Here is a 16,007-nt window from a genome sequence, read left to right on the forward strand (position 1 = left end):
AGGGGCCAGCCACACCCAAGCCCAGGCCCCTGGCCCCGCACCTGCGGTGTACTCAGCTTTGGTGAAGCGTGGTGGCTGGTCGTTGATATCCTCTAGCACCACGCGCACCTCCTGCAGGGTGAGGTCAGCCACCAGGTCCAGGGCTGGGGAGGAGCTGCGGGGCAGTGTCCAGCTGCGGTTGCTGGAGGCCTTGACGATGAAGGAGAAGACTGCTTCCTGCTCCCGATCCAGGTCCCGCAACACTAGGAGTCGCCCATCGGGCTGCAGATGGAAGTTCTTTGCCTCATTACCAGCTGTAGGTGGACAGGGCACAGGGTGAGGGGTAGAGCAGGCAGGGCAAATGTGGGCCCTCTCCAGCCCCCTGGTCCAGGAAGAGCTGGCTGTGTCAGGCCCCACCTGCTATGAAATAGTATACAATAGCGTTGGAGCCCTCGTCTGCATCCACAGCGCCTGTCACGTTGCCCACGAGGGTGCCACGGGGTGAGTGCTCAGGAATGGTCAGCAGCTGGTACTGGGGGCTGCCTTTCTGCAGGGGGAGAAGATTGTGACAGGAGGCCAGGGCTTCCAACCTAGCCAAGAGGACCCTAAGGGATGACTTTGGGGGTGAAGGGGATTTTACTGCCAAGGCCTCACAGGGCAACTTTATTTTCCAGTCCTGGGGGCTTGAACTCAGGGCCTGGGCACTGTCCCTGAGCTTCTTTTTCTCAAGGCTAGCACTTGAGCCACAGCACTTCTGGCCTTTTCTGTTTATGTGCTATTGAAGAATTGAACCCAGGGTTTCATGCATGCTAGGCAAGCACTCTACCACTGAGCCACATTCCCAGCCCTGCTCCGCCCCCCCCCCCCCACCTTTTTTGTACCAGTACTAAGGCTTGAACTCACAGCCTAGGTGCTGTCTCTTAGCTTTCTTGCTCAAGGCTACCACTTGAGCCACAGCTCCACTTCCAGCTTTTTGGTGGTTAACTTGGAGAGTCTCACAGACATTCCTAACTGGTCTGGCTTTTAATCATGGCCTCAGATCTCAGCCTCCTGAGTAGCTAGGATTTCAGACATGAACATCCAGCTCAGTAGAATGTCTTAACTAAGCTCCATGTCTGGGGAAATGTCACCCAATGACATCCTCCATGAACAGGATGGCTTAGCATTGGTTTAGAGCACATGGATATTTCACTGAGTGAAAGTCTAAATAAGTGTGTTCCCAGGATCATCTCTAGGGGACATCCCATCCCTGGGATGGTGTCCACACCAGTGGCCCTGAGCCCTGTTATTTCTGTCTATTCCAGTTCAATCAATCCCAGCCAGTTTTCATTCTTTATGTGTGTGTGTACATGCAAGAATATTGTGGGTGTTTTGTCTGTTTTTATGATCACTGGGTGGCACCTGGAAATGATGCTTATTACTGTGTACTATAGCTGTTCTTATGTGAAGGTAAGTGTGTGTGTGTGTGTGTGTGTGTGTGCATGGACTTAAAACTCAGGGCCTTGTGCTCTTTAGCCTTTTTACTCAAGGCTGGATCCCTCCACTTTGGTATTTTGCTGTTTTATTGGAGATAAGAGTCTCTTGTTCTTGTCTGCCCAAGTTGCTTTTGGACCAAGATTCTCAGATCTCAGACTCCTGTGTAGCTAGGATTACAGGCATGAGCCATTGGCACCTGCTTCTGACAGATTTGTTTTCCACTCAGTAACTAGATGTGAATCAGGGGACAGGGTACACTGGGAGTGTGTGGGTAAGCATTGGCTGACGGTGATGCCTGTGCAGGTGTGATGGATGCCGGGAATCGGGGAGCTCACCGGAGGCCTCACGAAGAGGGGCTCATTGTCGTCAATGTCCTCCAAGGCCACCTGCAGGGGCTGCATGGTCTCATATGGCACTGGCTGGCCCAGGTCACTGGCTACCAAGATGAGCTGGAGGCAGAGGAGGGGTCAGAGGAAAGGCTGGTGAGGTATTTAGGACCTCAGACATGCTTTCCTTGAACAGTCCCCTGATGGTGGTTCCAGGAGCAAAGTCTACCAGCCCTGCCAGGCACCCTGGCCCTTACACTGTACACTGCCTGCTTCTCGCGGTCCAGGCGCTGTGCGGTCTGGATGAGGCCATTGACTGGGTCAATGGTGAAGTACTCCCAGTCCCGGTTGCCGGCTGTTTTCAGGAAGCTGTAGCGCACCGCTCCATTCAGGCCCTCGTCCTTGTCGGTAGCATAGACCTCATACACATTGGAGCGCAGTGGGATCTCCTAAGGAGGCCGTGGGGAGGAGGCATCTGGACCTCTGAGGGAATCCAGGCTCTGACAGAGCTCTTGTCCTCTCTCCTGCCATATGGGACATTATCTCCTTCCTTCCTGTTCCTTAGGGTGGCCTGCCTGTGTGGCTGGACCCTCTGAACGCCTGATGTTTTCTCCCCCTCTTCCCAAACCAACCAATAGAGCTTCCATCATCCCTTCAGGGCCACTGCAGGTGGGGGCTTCAGGAACTCCCCAAGTCACCCCCCACACTTGGTCCCATGTCTGTCTTGTTCTCTCTGCTATTACTACCTGATCCTAGCAATGCTGGTTACACCATGGGGCCAATGAGGCACCTGAAGATGGGAGACATGGGCACCTGGCTCTAGTTGGCCTTCTGGCTCCAGTTACCAATTCACTGTGGAACTTGGACATGCCTACTTGACTGCCATGAGCCCCAATCTCTCACCTTCCTCTGACTTCAGTCTGAGACACCAAAAACCCAACTGAGATCAGACATCAGCCCATGCAGAGGCTGCCTAGGACAAGAGAACTCCAGCATGTTTCTTTACTTCTAGAAAAATTCTTGGCTCAGCATGGCTCTGTTGTTTATCTCATTGATCATGACACTCAGAAGTTCCAAAGAGCAGGTACATCCAATTAATAAAAAGCGAGATGACAAACAGATAATTACTTTGAAAATGTGGGCTGTTCCGGAGACATGAATCTTCCTGGATACAGAGCCCTTGAAGGGAAAACTTAGTAAACGGGGCCTTTGGTGTGGAAAAGAACTAGATGATTATTAATTTATACTGTCCCCTTCCACAGAAAAGATCTGAAGCAGCTGACAAGCATTATGAATTACAATAAGATTGAACAAGTTAGCTTTAAGGTAAAGGACAAGAGGTTGTTGGCAGGAATGTGGGAGTTAAAGGCAGAGCACACATCCTGTATTCCTCAGGGCTGGTCAAGGGGGCTGAGTACCCACATCTGTAGCAGACGGAAACCCACTCAGACACCATTGATGCCATATCAGGGACAAGGCTTTTGAAGCTAGGTGCAAATGGCTAATGCCTGTAATCCTCGTTACTGAGGAGGCTGAGATTTGAGGATCAAGGTTTGAAGCCAGGAAGGGCAGGAAAATGCATAAACCTCTTATCACTAATTAACTACCCAAAAGCCTGAAGTAGAGCTGTGGCTCAAGTGGTAGAGCACTAGCCTTGAGTGAAAAAGATCAGGGACAACACCCAGGCCTTGAATTCAAGCCCCAATAGTGGTATACATGAATACATATATACACATACATGCGCGCACGCAACACACACACACACACACACACACACACACACACATACACACGTATTAGAATCCAGTCCTGGGAGAATTTTCTTCATATTGGAGCACTGACATTCTGAGAAGGGGAGACTTGCTGAAGTTTGGTGAGAGGCAGAGAATAAGTCAGATACCCCAAGTGTACCACCAAGGAACATTTGTACCCTGGAGGCTTAGGAGAAAGAGGGGAAGAGAAGGAGAGGAAGAAACACTTCCTCTGTCTTTAAGTGGTCATTCAGACCAAGGAAGGAAAGACTTGGAGTGATTCCAGGGCCTCAGTCCCTTCTCCTGCTGTCTAGTTGCTTGTCCCCAGCTCTGGGCTGCCTGCACTTCAGCATCAGCAGCAACACCAGACAGACGGAAGGGCCCTGGGTTATTCTGAGGTAAGTGTGGAGGAAGTGGGTAATGGGGAGACAGGAACTTGGTAAACATTTAGGAGAAAGACACGGGGTCCCGTGTACAGCTGAGAAGACACACTCAGAGAAGTCACTTGTTCAAGATCACCAGAGCGTGGCACTTGAACTCAAGAGCTTTTGCCCACTCTGTTAACCATTGTCTGGTTCTTCTCTGTGTGGCCCTGGGCAAGTCTGTTCCTCTACCTGGCCTCAGTATCCCCTCCTGACAATGGGTCCCCTTTCCCCCTCTCCTGGGTCATGACTGCTGAATGAAAAGGTAGGTTGGTCATGGGGAATGGACACTGGTAGGCAGAAGTACCTCCCGGATATGGAGAATTGTTCCATTGGGTGGCCGCACAAAGACTGGACGATTGTCATTGACATCGATGACTTCCACCAGGAGCATGGTGGTGCCCCAGAGCGGGGGCTGCCCGCCATCCGTGGCCACCACGGTCAGGTTGAACCTCTCGTAGGATTGCAGAGGGCGCTGTGTGCTCACAAGGCCTGAGTCCATGTCGACGTGGAAGGCCTCTGGCAGGGGCAGAGGGTGGCAGGAGATCAGGCTCTGGCTGAGACATCCTTCCTGTCTGTGCCCTTCCTTCCTCTTCCTTCTAGCCTGGGGGATTGTGGGGGGGTCTGCAGGCAGGCAATCTGCCACTACCCACCCTGTAAGTCATTGTGGCACCCAGGACAGGCTACATACCCATGCCAGGACCCTCGAGGGAGTAGGTGAGCTGACCATTGGAGCCCTCATCCTGGTCAGTGGCCATCATGGTGATGACCGAGGTGCCTGCTGGCTCATTCTCATACACACTCGTACTGAACTGGGGCTTAGAGAACTGTGGTCGGCAGTCATTGACATCCAGCACTTGGATCACCACCTGGGGAGGGGGAGCGGGTATCAAAGTCAAAGGTCAGGGTCCAGGAAGGGACTGCCCTGGGAGGGAAGTACTGTCTTCAAACACACTGGAGCCTGGACTCAGGTAACTTACTGAATGTTTGAGTTTCTATAACTGTGCAAATGGGATAGAAATAGCTTCTCTCAGAGTCCTTGTGAGGCTGGCACATGACACCACCTGCTACATTTCATTAGTGTTGCTCAAATAAACATTGAACAGTGAGGAGTTGTGGGTACCAGAACTAGCAACAGGAACCCCTGGCTCCTCCCCTCCTCCTGTGTTTCAGCCACCAGGGCTCTGGAAGTCTGGCTCTATTTTCCAGGACTTCATACTGGACAGCTGGGCTTCTTCTACTCCCCAGGACCCCTCTTTATTACTATTTTTGAGATAGGGTCTTGCTCTGTAGTCCAGATCTTCCTTGAACTCACCTCCTCCTGCCTCCATGCTTCCAGGTGCTGCGATTAGAGGTTTGAGCTACCACACCCAGCCCTAGGGCCCCTGTCAATTGGAGTTTGTGCTGTGTCCAGGGACCAGGCTTCCTCTGCTGACCCCCAAACATAGCAGACCAGGAGGCCTCCCTTCCCCAGCTGTGCCTGAGTACATCAGAGCCTGGTTTTGAAGATCCCTTTTGGGATATAAAGCAGGCTCGGGACACCTCATCTCCCTATTTCCTAGGGTCACATCCACAGCACCCTCTACAGTCAGAGAGGCCTATCAACAAATGCATATGGCTCAGTTCCAGGACCTTAGCCTTCCACCCCACAGACCATGTTTTTCCCAGCACTGTGCATGAATGTGAGATACTGTATGTGTGAGTGCTCCCCGATAGGCCCTTCTCCCTGAAAAAGAGAATCTGGGAGTCAGTTGCTGGTGGCTCATCGCTGTAATCCTAGCTACTCAGGAGGGTGAAGTCTGAGGATCCTGGTTTGAAGCCAACTCCAAGTCTGTGAGGCTCTTAGCTGTGATGAACCAGCATAAGAGCTGAAAGTGGAGGCATGGCTCAAGTCTTGAATGAAAAAGCCAAGTAAGAACCAGAGGCTGAGTTCAAGCCATAGTACTGGCATGCATACATGCACATGCACATACAAATCTAGGCCTCTTTGTCTTCTCATCCTCCATTTGTTCAGCAGTTTCCTTTGCAGAATTATGGGGAATAGAGGCAGCAAAATATTAGGACTTGGGGTAGAAAAAGGGACAAAGGGCTTAGAAGGGGAGTTATGAGCCACGTAGTGGCATAAGCTTATAATCTCAGCTCTTTGAGAAGTGGAGACAAGAGGATCATGAGTTCCAGGTCAGCTGAGATAGACATTGTATCAAAAACAAAATATGAACAAGAGGGCCGGGGTATGTAGCAATCAGGAAGCCTGCAGGTTTAATCTTCAGTGTAGGATAGAGAGAGACAGCCACAGAACACCAGAGCCAAGATGGGAAGGGTGCCATGAATTTGGTCACTCAGTAATTAAGAGTCATACACAGAAATGGAGGGAAAAAGGGTAAAAAATGCAGAAATGGTACTCACTAGACACTATGTTGAAAATGAACTATACAACTTGTGGGTGGGATATGGGAGGGAAAAACTGGGAAAGCATGAGGGGAAGGGGTGACATTATCAAAAAAGATGTACTATTTCTCTGTCTTTTATTTTTGGCGATTGGGGGGCTTGAAATCTGGGCCTGGGCGCTGTCCCTCAGCTCTTCAGATCAAGGCTAGTGCTCTACCACTTGAGCCACAGTGCCACTTCCAGCTTTTTCTATTTATGTGGTGCTGAGGAACCGAACCCGTGGCCTCATGCATGCAGGGCAAGCACTCTACCGCTGAGCCACCTTCCCGGCCCCAATGTGTACTCTAACTGTAACCCCTCTGTACATCACCTTTATAATAAAAATTAAAGACTTAAGAGTCATAAACAAGGGGCTGGGAAGATTCCTTGCATGCCTGAGGCCCTGGGTTCGATTCCCCAGCACCACACAAGCAAAAAAGAAAAAAGCCGGAAGTGGCGCTATGGCTCAAGTGGTAGAGCGCTAGCCTTGAGCTGAAGAGCTGAGGGACAGCGCCCAGGCCCAGAGTTCAGGCCCCACGACCAGACCCCGCCCCCCTCCAAAAAAAAAGAGTCATAAACAAGTTTGACATGATAGTACAGGTTTGTAATCCTTGTGTTTGAAGCACAAGGATCACTGGGCTACATAGTAAGGTTCAGTCTCAAAAATTTTAAAAAAAGAGGAGGGGTTGAGGGAGGAAGTCATAAATAAGATGACTACTTTGTCCTTATGCTCGGTTGCTGGCCTGTTTCAGTGAGGCACTATGGAGATTCTGGGCCAGCACGGCCACCCCCAGGTATGCCCAGCTATCCCAGGGAGCAGTGTGACACCAGTGATGTCCCCAGCCATTGGAAACCACAAGGCAAACTTTTACCTTTTCTTGTCTGCAACCATGTTTGAGGGGACTGGGTGGTCCTGTGCCCGCCCCCCCCCACCTCTTTCAGACTTTATTTACTGACCTCCTCCTTCTCCCTGCCACATCCACTTTCTCTGGCGCAGATTGGTACTCTCACCTGCACTGAGTTTTCTCGACGGTTGCTGGCTACATCCCCAGGGTTGTCTTTGGCCAAGGCAGTCAGAATATAGTGATCCTTCTTCTCCCGGTCCAGAGCGCTCAGGACATAGATGTCTCCCTAGTCAGGGGAAGGTTGTTTCAAGTCCTTCATTCATTCAACAGGCATGGATAGGGTGTCTACTATGGCTGAACACTGTTTTGGAGTCTACAGGTATGGCACTGAACAAAATCCTGGTCTGAGGTTCTAGTGACTCTTTGTGCTCTTCCTACCCCTGGGAACATCAGCCCAGGCTGGAGCAACTTGCCTAACCAGGGCCTGGCAGAGTAGAGGATTCTAGCTGCTGCTAGGCCAGGAACTATGTCTGACTGTAAGATAGAACAGAAGTGAGCCCCACTGATGGGCAGAAAGCTGGGGGACAGGCAGAGAGGGGCAGTGGGAAGAAAAGTCCTGTTTCAGCTCTAGTAACAGGAAATGTTCTGCTCACCAAACACTCCCAGGCCACAGGACTCTCTTCCATATTGAAAATAGCACTCTGACCCAATGAGCATACATGTGAATTCATGACCTATGTTTTCTTCTAGTTTTAGTTTCCCACAGGTCTGAGATAGCTGGGGACATGGACATCTGACCTTTAGGGTTTTTTCTTTTCTTCCACACCGAGCATAAAGCCATGCATACAATAGGTGCTCAAACACTGTGCCCACTTTCCTATTTTTTATTTGTATGTGCCAGTACTGGGGCTTGAACTCAGGGCCTGGTCACTGTCCTTGAGCCTTTGTATTCAAGGCTAGTGCTCTACCACTTTGAACCACAGTGCCATTTCCAGTTTTTTGGTAATTAATTAGAGATAAGAGTCACATGGACTTTCCTGCCTTGGCTATCTTTGAACCTTGATCCTCAAACCTCTGAGGTTTGAGTCTTCTGAGTAGCTAGGATTACAGGCATGAGCCACTGATGCCCGGTTTCTTTTCTTGATTTTGGTAGTCCTTGAAAGCAATCCATGGACTTTCACATCTAAGAAGTTTCTGTTCCACAAAGGGTCACTTCCCAAAGACTAGCTACTTCCTCCCCACAAGCTGGGCAGACAGGCTGCAGCTGACAGAGGTGCGTGCGCGTACGTGTGTGTGTGTGTGTGTGTGTGTGTGTGTGTGTGTGTGTGTGTGAGAGAGAGTGTGTGTGTGTGTGTGTGTATGTACGAATGTGCGCACATGAGTGAGAGACTCTGAGTTTGCTAACCTCTGAGGTTGCTGATGTCCAAGTGGCAGGACCCAGAAACAACGGAAAAACTTGTAAATCTGGGTGGCTTCCCAGCTTGTGATCCTGGGACTTCCCACTTCCAGCCCCAGCCCACCATGGCCTGCTTACTGTGGTGGGGTTGATGGCGAACTTGCCCTCCCCGTCGCCAAGGCTGTACTCGATGATGGCAAAGTTGCCCGAGTCCGCATCATTAGCAGTGACAGTCAGGATGACAGTGCCCACAGGTACATCCTCTAAGATGGCCTCCTGCAGAGAGAGTGGACCAAGGTCAGCCCTGGAGTTCACACCCTGTCCAAAGTACCCATGGTGTTTGCACTGGCAGGTGGGACAAAAGCTACACCAATCATGGTCACAGGTCTTGCCTAATCTGTTGGCCTGACCACTCACCTGGTAGGAAGGCTGGTTGAAGATGGGGTTGTTATCGTTGATGTCCACAATCTCCAGATAGACAGGGATCTCAGCAGCCCTGGGTGGGGACCCATTGTCTGAAGCTCTCACTGTGAAGTTGAGCCAGTGTACCTCCTCGTAGTCTACTGTCCGGTTGGCAATGACCTTCCCTGAGACACAGAGACACCTACTGTTGGGGTCACTCCTTATTTGTAGCAGCTCTCTGAAGTCTGAGAAGGGTCTGAGGCTCTGAGGAGCAGGTGTGTACACTTAAGGAGGGCAATCAGGCAGCACTGCCCTGTGAAAGGGCCAGGGGGCTAAGAAGACTTGACATTGGACTTTCTTTCCTGGAGCACTGATAAGGACAGCAAGTAGCCCAGGATCTCCTTGGAGAGCCCTCCTCTTTGGATAGCCCTCTCCCTTAACCCCTTTATTCTTGAGCGATACTAATTGTTACAGGAAGGTGGATGATGGAGATGGTGCTAGGGTGTGCTAGGATTCCAGTGGACATCTCGGGCTTAGGTGCCTCTGTCTTTTTCTCTACTCCAAGCAGCCAGAAGTGAATAATAGGATGTCCGCTGTACTGGATCTGGCCCAGCCCATCGCACGGCTGAGGCAGGCTCCCTGTTCCCCGTCCCTCCACCAGAGGGTGAGAAGCAGGCCCTGGGCCTGCTTGAGGGCAGGTGGACATAACACCTATGTCCCTGAAATCTCCAGCAGCTTTCCCACCTACCGGTTGAGGAGTCTTCCAGCTGGACATAGCCTGGGGGTGTGAGGTGGAGCAGTGTGTAGGTGATCAGCCCATTGAGACCCTTGTCGGGGTCCACAGCGGCCACAGCGATGAGTGTGGTGCCCGGGGTGGCCCCCTCGAGGATCCTCTCTGTGTAGTAGGTGATCCCAAAGGGCTTGAACTGCGGTGTATTGTCATTGACATCCAGGATGTTGACTGTCAGCTTGGCTGGGGTAAAGGTGGGGTTTGTGGAGGGGAGGAAGGAGGTAGGGAGGAGAGGCATGAATAGGGTTGGCCAGGGCTTCGTAAGCCTCATCCAAGTCTAGGAGATGGCAGCATGCCACAGCCTTCCTGTGACTTCTTGTATCATACCCTCTGGCCCGGCCTTGCCCTTCCACATGGCAGAAGGACTTGGGTTGTACCCAGTGGCTGAGTGGCCTAGAGGCCCTACTTCGTCTTGAGTTCTGAGTGGTAGAGGCCCTAGTTCTTCTTGAGCTTCCATTTCCTAAGCTGGTCAGTGAGATAGGACTAAGATGACCTATCTTTAAGACCCTTCCCTACTATGGTCTTCTTCATCTGGAGCCCACCTGAGCCCATTACCCTCTGATCTCAGAACTTGTGCCTTTCCCTTTGGGAAAACTTAAAAGCAGCCAGGACCTATGAGGCCAGCCACTGTCCTCACACCAATGAGCCACTCTGTACCAGCCGACTCAATCCAATGTCTAGCAGCTCCCATCCCCACCTCATGGCCCAGGCTGCAGACAGATGGCAGCAGCTGGCCTCCTCTTCATCATCACGCTCATTGTGGTGTCTGTAGCCTTGAGTCACCTTCTTTTCCTCTGTGTGTATGCCATGGCTCCTACGTGCAGCCCTGTGGCTGAGTCCTGATGCTTGGCTCCCTCTTTGGGTCAGGCTTGTATCTGTTGCTGGTTCTCTGTCCTCACCTGTCCCCATCCACACTGGCTCTGAGTGACCAATAAGAGAAACTAGCAAGGGAAATCTTACCATTTGGCACGCTGACAGACTGCTCTGGTAGGTTGCTGGCATTGTCAATCACTGAGAGAGTGACCTCATAGGTGGCAACCAGCTCCCGGTTCAGGGGGGACTTCACCATTACAGACCCTGTGGACCAGACCAGATCAGGTTCAGCTCCAGGGGAATCTTCTACAATCTGGGCCTCCCAGGGGGAGCCCCTGGCCTACCTCCCAATCCCTGCAGGGGGAAGTCACTCCACATGGACCCTAGGGAAGGACACATAGCCACTTGCATGGATGGGGACATACCACCCAGTGTTTACTGGCTGTGTGCCTTGCACAAGCTGTCTAACCTCTCTGTGCTTCCGTTTGCTCATTTATGAAAGTGGAGGGGAATTACAGTATTAATTACACAGGACTCTTCTGATTAGAAAAATGAAATGTCATTCCATTTACCAAATACTTAAAACATTTGCCAGGCACATAAGATGTGTGGCCATGTGAATGTGTTTAAACTGATACATTTTTTTAAATCACAATTTTGAAATTACTATGTTTTAGGGAGATCAAGAATAAAAGAAGGTCGTATAGCTGGGTGCCAAGAGGGGCTACTGTGCTGGGAGCCCAGGCATCATGTGGGGCATGGTTCACTGAAGGAGGGGACTGGAAATGTATAGCTACTGTCCCCCACAGTCTCTGTGTGCACCCTGAGTCAGAGGGAAACTCTTTAGAATCTCGGGTCTGGTTTGACAAACCTATTGGCTGATAGTAGAATTGACTATGCTGAGTCTATTTCTTCTTGCTACCTGCCCCGGGGCCTGGTGGCTCCAAATGATAACTCCACAGTTACCCTAGGTGAGACCTCCTCTCCCTCTCTGGCAGACCCTCAACAGACCCCCTGCTGGACTTCTGTTCTCCACGGGTCCCCAGGCATGGGCAGTCACTTACCCTGGGCCTCCGCCTCCTCCTCCTCCTCCTCCTCTTCCTACTCTCGCTCCCCGTCACCCAGGCTGGGGAGCGAGGATGGGGAGAGGGCAGCTGCGTTCAGTCTGCAAAGGCTGGGCACGGCCTGGGCCGGCCCCACAGGGCAGGAAGGGTGGGGGTATGTGGGCATGGAGGACGGCAATGGGGTGAAGCAGAGAGGAGATGAGGTGGGAGGTGACAGAAACAGAGCTCAAACCTGTGGGCCTGCCAGCCGTGAAGAAGAGAGAAGAGGATTAACTTTGGTTAGTTCAAAGTGCAGCAGGGGGGAATAGAGCAGGGTGTGGGGGCAGAGCTGGCCAGGGAAGGAAGGAAAGGAGTGGGTGGGAGACAGGCAGAGGGAGAAGACAGGAGTCAGCAAGTGGGAGCCCGGTTTAGAGTGGAAAGCTCAGAGGCTGAGGCTCTGGCAAGAACAGGGACGGAAGGTTAAGAAGGGTAGGAGAGAGTGAGGAAGAGGAAGAAAAAAACACACTGAAAAGAAAAAGAAAGAAGAGAGTCAGTGGGAGGCTAAAAGAACAGAAAAAAAAAGTAAATGATGAAGGCTTTGGCACCCGGCAGGGCTAAGAGCAGCTCTCCATGGTCCTGACCAACCACATGGCCGGGAACTCTCTAACCCAGGTGGGGCTGATTCTGCCACAACTTCTCAAAAGCTCAGGGACTCTCTGTTTCCTTAGGGATCTGAATGCAAACAAAGCCAATCTGACTAGTTTTATTGCATGTTGGGGTAATTGATGCTTTGCCTTTCATTCGCTTGTATTTCCTTACTCCTCCCCCTTACATCTCTCAAGCAATCACTGTAAAGCATTACAGAGTTTTTGTTTTTGCTTTTGTTATTTTTTTATTTTTATTTTTTTGGGTCTGGTCGTGGGGCCTGAACTCTGGGCCTGGGCGCTGTCCCTCAGCTCTTCAGCTCAAGGCTAGCGCTCTACCACTTGAGCCACAGTGCCACTTCTGGCTTTTTTCTTTTTGCTTATGTGGTGCTGAGGAATCGAACCCAGGGTCTCAGGCATGCAAGGCAAGCGCTCTACCACTGAGCCACCTTCCCAGCCCCTTTGCTTTTGTTATTTATTTATTTATTTGTTTATTTATTTTGCAGTAGTTAGGTTTGAACTCCAGTTTTGGCTTGCTAGACAGGTACATGTATTGCTGAGACACACATTCAGCCCTGACTTAGCTTCCTCATTTTTGGGATAGGGTCTCAACTCCTGCCTGAGCACAATTCACTTATGCCAGGCTTCTCTGAAGCTAGGATAATGGCCATGCATCACTATACACAGTTCTTCCTTGAGAAGAGCATCTCACAAACTATTTTCTTACCAGTCTTGTTTGGAGCTGTGATCCCAATAATCTGTCTCCTAAATAGCTGGGATCACAGGCATGAACCACTTGCATCTAGCTTAAAAAATATTTTGTGTATGTATGTGCTGGTACCAGACCTTGAACTTGGGGCCATATGTTCTTACTTGGCTTTCTCATAGTTGACACTCTGCCTCTTGAGCCATGCCTCCATCTCTGGCTTTGGATTTGTCTTCCCATCTCTTTTGGATTTGTCTTCTCAGGCTGGCTTTGAACCACAATTCTTAGATGTCAGCCTTGTGAGTAGCTAGGATTACAGTTCTGCAAGTAGTGTAGTGGTATCTATTTTTTGTACTTTTCTTTTGGGGGAGGGGGTCGGTCATAGAAGCTGAACTCTGGGCCTGGGCGCTGTTCCTCAGTTCTTCAGCTCAAGGCTAGAGCCCTACCACTTGAGCCACAGCACCACTTCTAGCTTTTTTCTGCTTATGTGGTGCTGAGGAATCAAACCCAGGGCCTCATGCATGCAGGGCAAGCACTCCAACATGGAGCCAAATTCCCAGCCCTATTTCTTGTACTTTTTAGTAAGTACTTAATTGTGAGGTTGACCTACATTGTTGTTTGTGTCTCTTCTATGGCTTTCAACTGCTGCCTTGTATATAACTTGTACTCGCGCGTGAGCTCGTGTGTGTGTATGTGTGTGTGTGTGTGTGTGTGTGTGTGTATGTGTATGCTGGTCCTCGGGCTTGAACTCAGGGCCTAGGTACTATCACTGAGCTTTTCCAGCTCAAAGTTGGTGCCCTACCACTAAAGCCATAGCTCTATTCCATTTCTGGCTTTTTTGGTAGTTAATTGAAGATAAATCTCACAGAATTTCCGGCCCCAGATGGCTTTGAACGTTCAGATCTCAGCCTCCTGAATAGCTAGAATTACAGGCATGAACCACTACTTTTTAATTTCTAGTCTTATAGGAATGTGCCCTGTCACAGGAAATACTGGGGCAGCTCCATCTCATGCTGGGAAGTACTTTGGGACATATACTAGGAAAAAGAATTGTGGGGCCTTGGAGTCTGAGTGTAATGGGTACTGGGTTGCTGGCTGATAACAGAATTAATTTCAACTACTACAATTAGTGCCTGAGAGTTCCAGTATCCCCATGGTGTCACCAGTGCCAATACTGTCCAGCACTCTGTCAGACCTGTACAGAAAGCTGATTTGCTTTTTTCTAACGATTGGTAAAAACCAGGTGTGGTGGTTGGTGCATGACTATAATCCCAGCACTCGGGTGATGGGGTGACAAGAGGCACCATTGAGAGTTCAAAGCTAGCCTGGGTTACATAAGGAGACCTTATCAAACAAAACAATACAAACCCAGAAAAAACAACAATGATTGTTTAGAATTTTTGCCAGAGCCATGGATTCCCCTAAATCTTCAGTAGATCAAAAACATTGAACTTTTGGGGAAAAAAAATAGAACATCAAAACTACAATTAGTGGCGGGCTAGGAATGTGGCTTTGTGGTAGAGTGTTTGCCTAGCATCCATGAAGCCCTGGGTTTGATTCCTCAGTACCACATACACAGAAAAAGCCAGAAGTGGCATTGTAGCTCAAGTGGTAGAGTGTTAGCCTTGAGTAAAAGGAGCTTAGGGACAGTGCCCAGGCCCTGAGTTCAACCCCACGACTGGCAAAACAACAACAACAACAACAACACCCCACACAAAAAATAAAAACTACAATTAGTGGCATAAATTGTGAAATATAAGCCACAGGTAGCTCCCTTTGTTTTATGAAGACCATAGATTTAAAAAAAATTAAGGGTACAATAAAGGTAAACAATTTATATGGGTGGTATATTCATGAAGTGTTTGATTGACTGTAGTTATACAGAAATGCACTATTAAAGCAAGGTGTTATTTTGCTTTAATATTATAAACATGGAAACTCTGTAATACAGAATGCTGGCTTACATGGTAAAGTGGGCACTCTTGTGCAATCTGTAGAGGAGGAGAGCCAGAAAACTCAGAGGCACTGGTCAAGGGAGGAGTAAGAGAAAGGAGAGAAGGGAGGGCTGGGAAAGTGGCTCAGTGGCAGAATGCTTGCTTTGCATGCATGAGGCCCTGGGTTCGATTCCTCAGCACCACATAAGCAGAAAAAGCCAGAAGTGGCACTGTGGCTCAAGTGGTAGGGCTCTGGCCTTGAGCTAAAGAGCTGAGGGACAGTGCCCAGGCCTAGAGTTCAGGCCCCATGACCTCAAAAAAAAAAAAAAAAAGGAGAGAGGGAGGAAGCAGGGAAGAGAAGGGAAAGGGGGATAGATGTTGTTAGAAGGGAATACCAAAGGAGCAGAAGAGAAAGGAGGGGAGAAAGGAGGGAGGAAAAGAAGGGAAGTAAGGAGGGAGAAAAGGAAAGAAAGGAGGGAGGGAGGGAGGGAGGGAAGGAGGAAGGGGTGGTGGGCAGCAGCAGGCCCTTGTACCTGTGTTGATATTCACAGCAAAGGCATCTTCTTGGTCAGGCACCAGTCGGTCAGTGTCATCCTTGGCCACGATGCCAATAATATGATACTCTAGCTTTGGGTTGAGGTCAAGGTCGATGGCGGTGATGTTGGCAATAACAGTGCCTGGCTCTGCAGATTCTAGCACGCTCACCGTCTGAATGGGATTGAGGAACTCAGGACGAGAGTCATTGATGTCATCAATCAGAATGGTGACCATAGCTGTGCCTGAGAGGGGCTCAGTGCCTCGGTCAGTGGCCACCACTGTCAGCCTGTAGGACTCTTGTTCCTCTCTGTCAATGGTCACATCACCAACACTGATGACCCCGGTGACTGGATGGATGAGGAAGCGGTCCTGAGCCCCAGCTTCTATTCGGTAGATCAGCTCCCCATTGAGACCACTGTCTTCATCAGTAGCTGTGACTTGAAGAACTGAGAATCCTGTGGGCATGAGTGGGGAGAAGCTGAGCACCCAGGCTTTGTCCAGAAAGCCCATACCAAG

General features: G+C 50.2%; 1 protein-coding gene across 4 annotated transcripts in view; it reads right to left on the reverse strand.

Moving 5' to 3' along the window:
• Positions 1-16,007, reverse strand: part of Cdh23 (cadherin related 23) — a 322,925-nt gene that overhangs the window by 6,838 nt on the left and 300,080 nt on the right. For all 4 annotated transcript variants that reach the window (XM_042690127.1, XM_042690128.1, XM_042690124.1 and 1 more), the window contains 12 exons: positions 15,488-15,946; positions 10,775-10,891; positions 9,773-9,997; positions 9,040-9,209; positions 8,761-8,898; positions 7,393-7,512; positions 4,646-4,823; positions 4,262-4,473; positions 2,039-2,230; positions 1,791-1,904; positions 397-526; positions 42-293 (listed from right to left, as the gene is read on the reverse strand). In XM_042690127.1, the coding sequence (XP_042546061.1) occupies positions 42-293; positions 397-526; positions 1,791-1,904; positions 2,039-2,230; positions 4,262-4,473; positions 4,646-4,823; positions 7,393-7,512; positions 8,761-8,898; positions 9,040-9,209; positions 9,773-9,997; positions 10,775-10,891; positions 15,488-15,946 (2,307 nt within the window). The remainder of the gene's footprint in view (positions 1-41; positions 294-396; positions 527-1,790; positions 1,905-2,038; positions 2,231-4,261; positions 4,474-4,645; positions 4,824-7,392; positions 7,513-8,760; positions 8,899-9,039; positions 9,210-9,772; positions 9,998-10,774; positions 10,892-15,487; positions 15,947-16,007) is intronic.

Source organism: Dipodomys spectabilis, unplaced genomic scaffold (genome assembly GCF_019054845.1).
Source record: "Dipodomys spectabilis isolate Male_0828 unplaced genomic scaffold, ASM1905484v1 ptg000136l, whole genome shotgun sequence".
Classification (NCBI taxonomy): Eukaryota; Metazoa; Chordata; class Mammalia; order Rodentia; family Heteromyidae; genus Dipodomys; species Dipodomys spectabilis.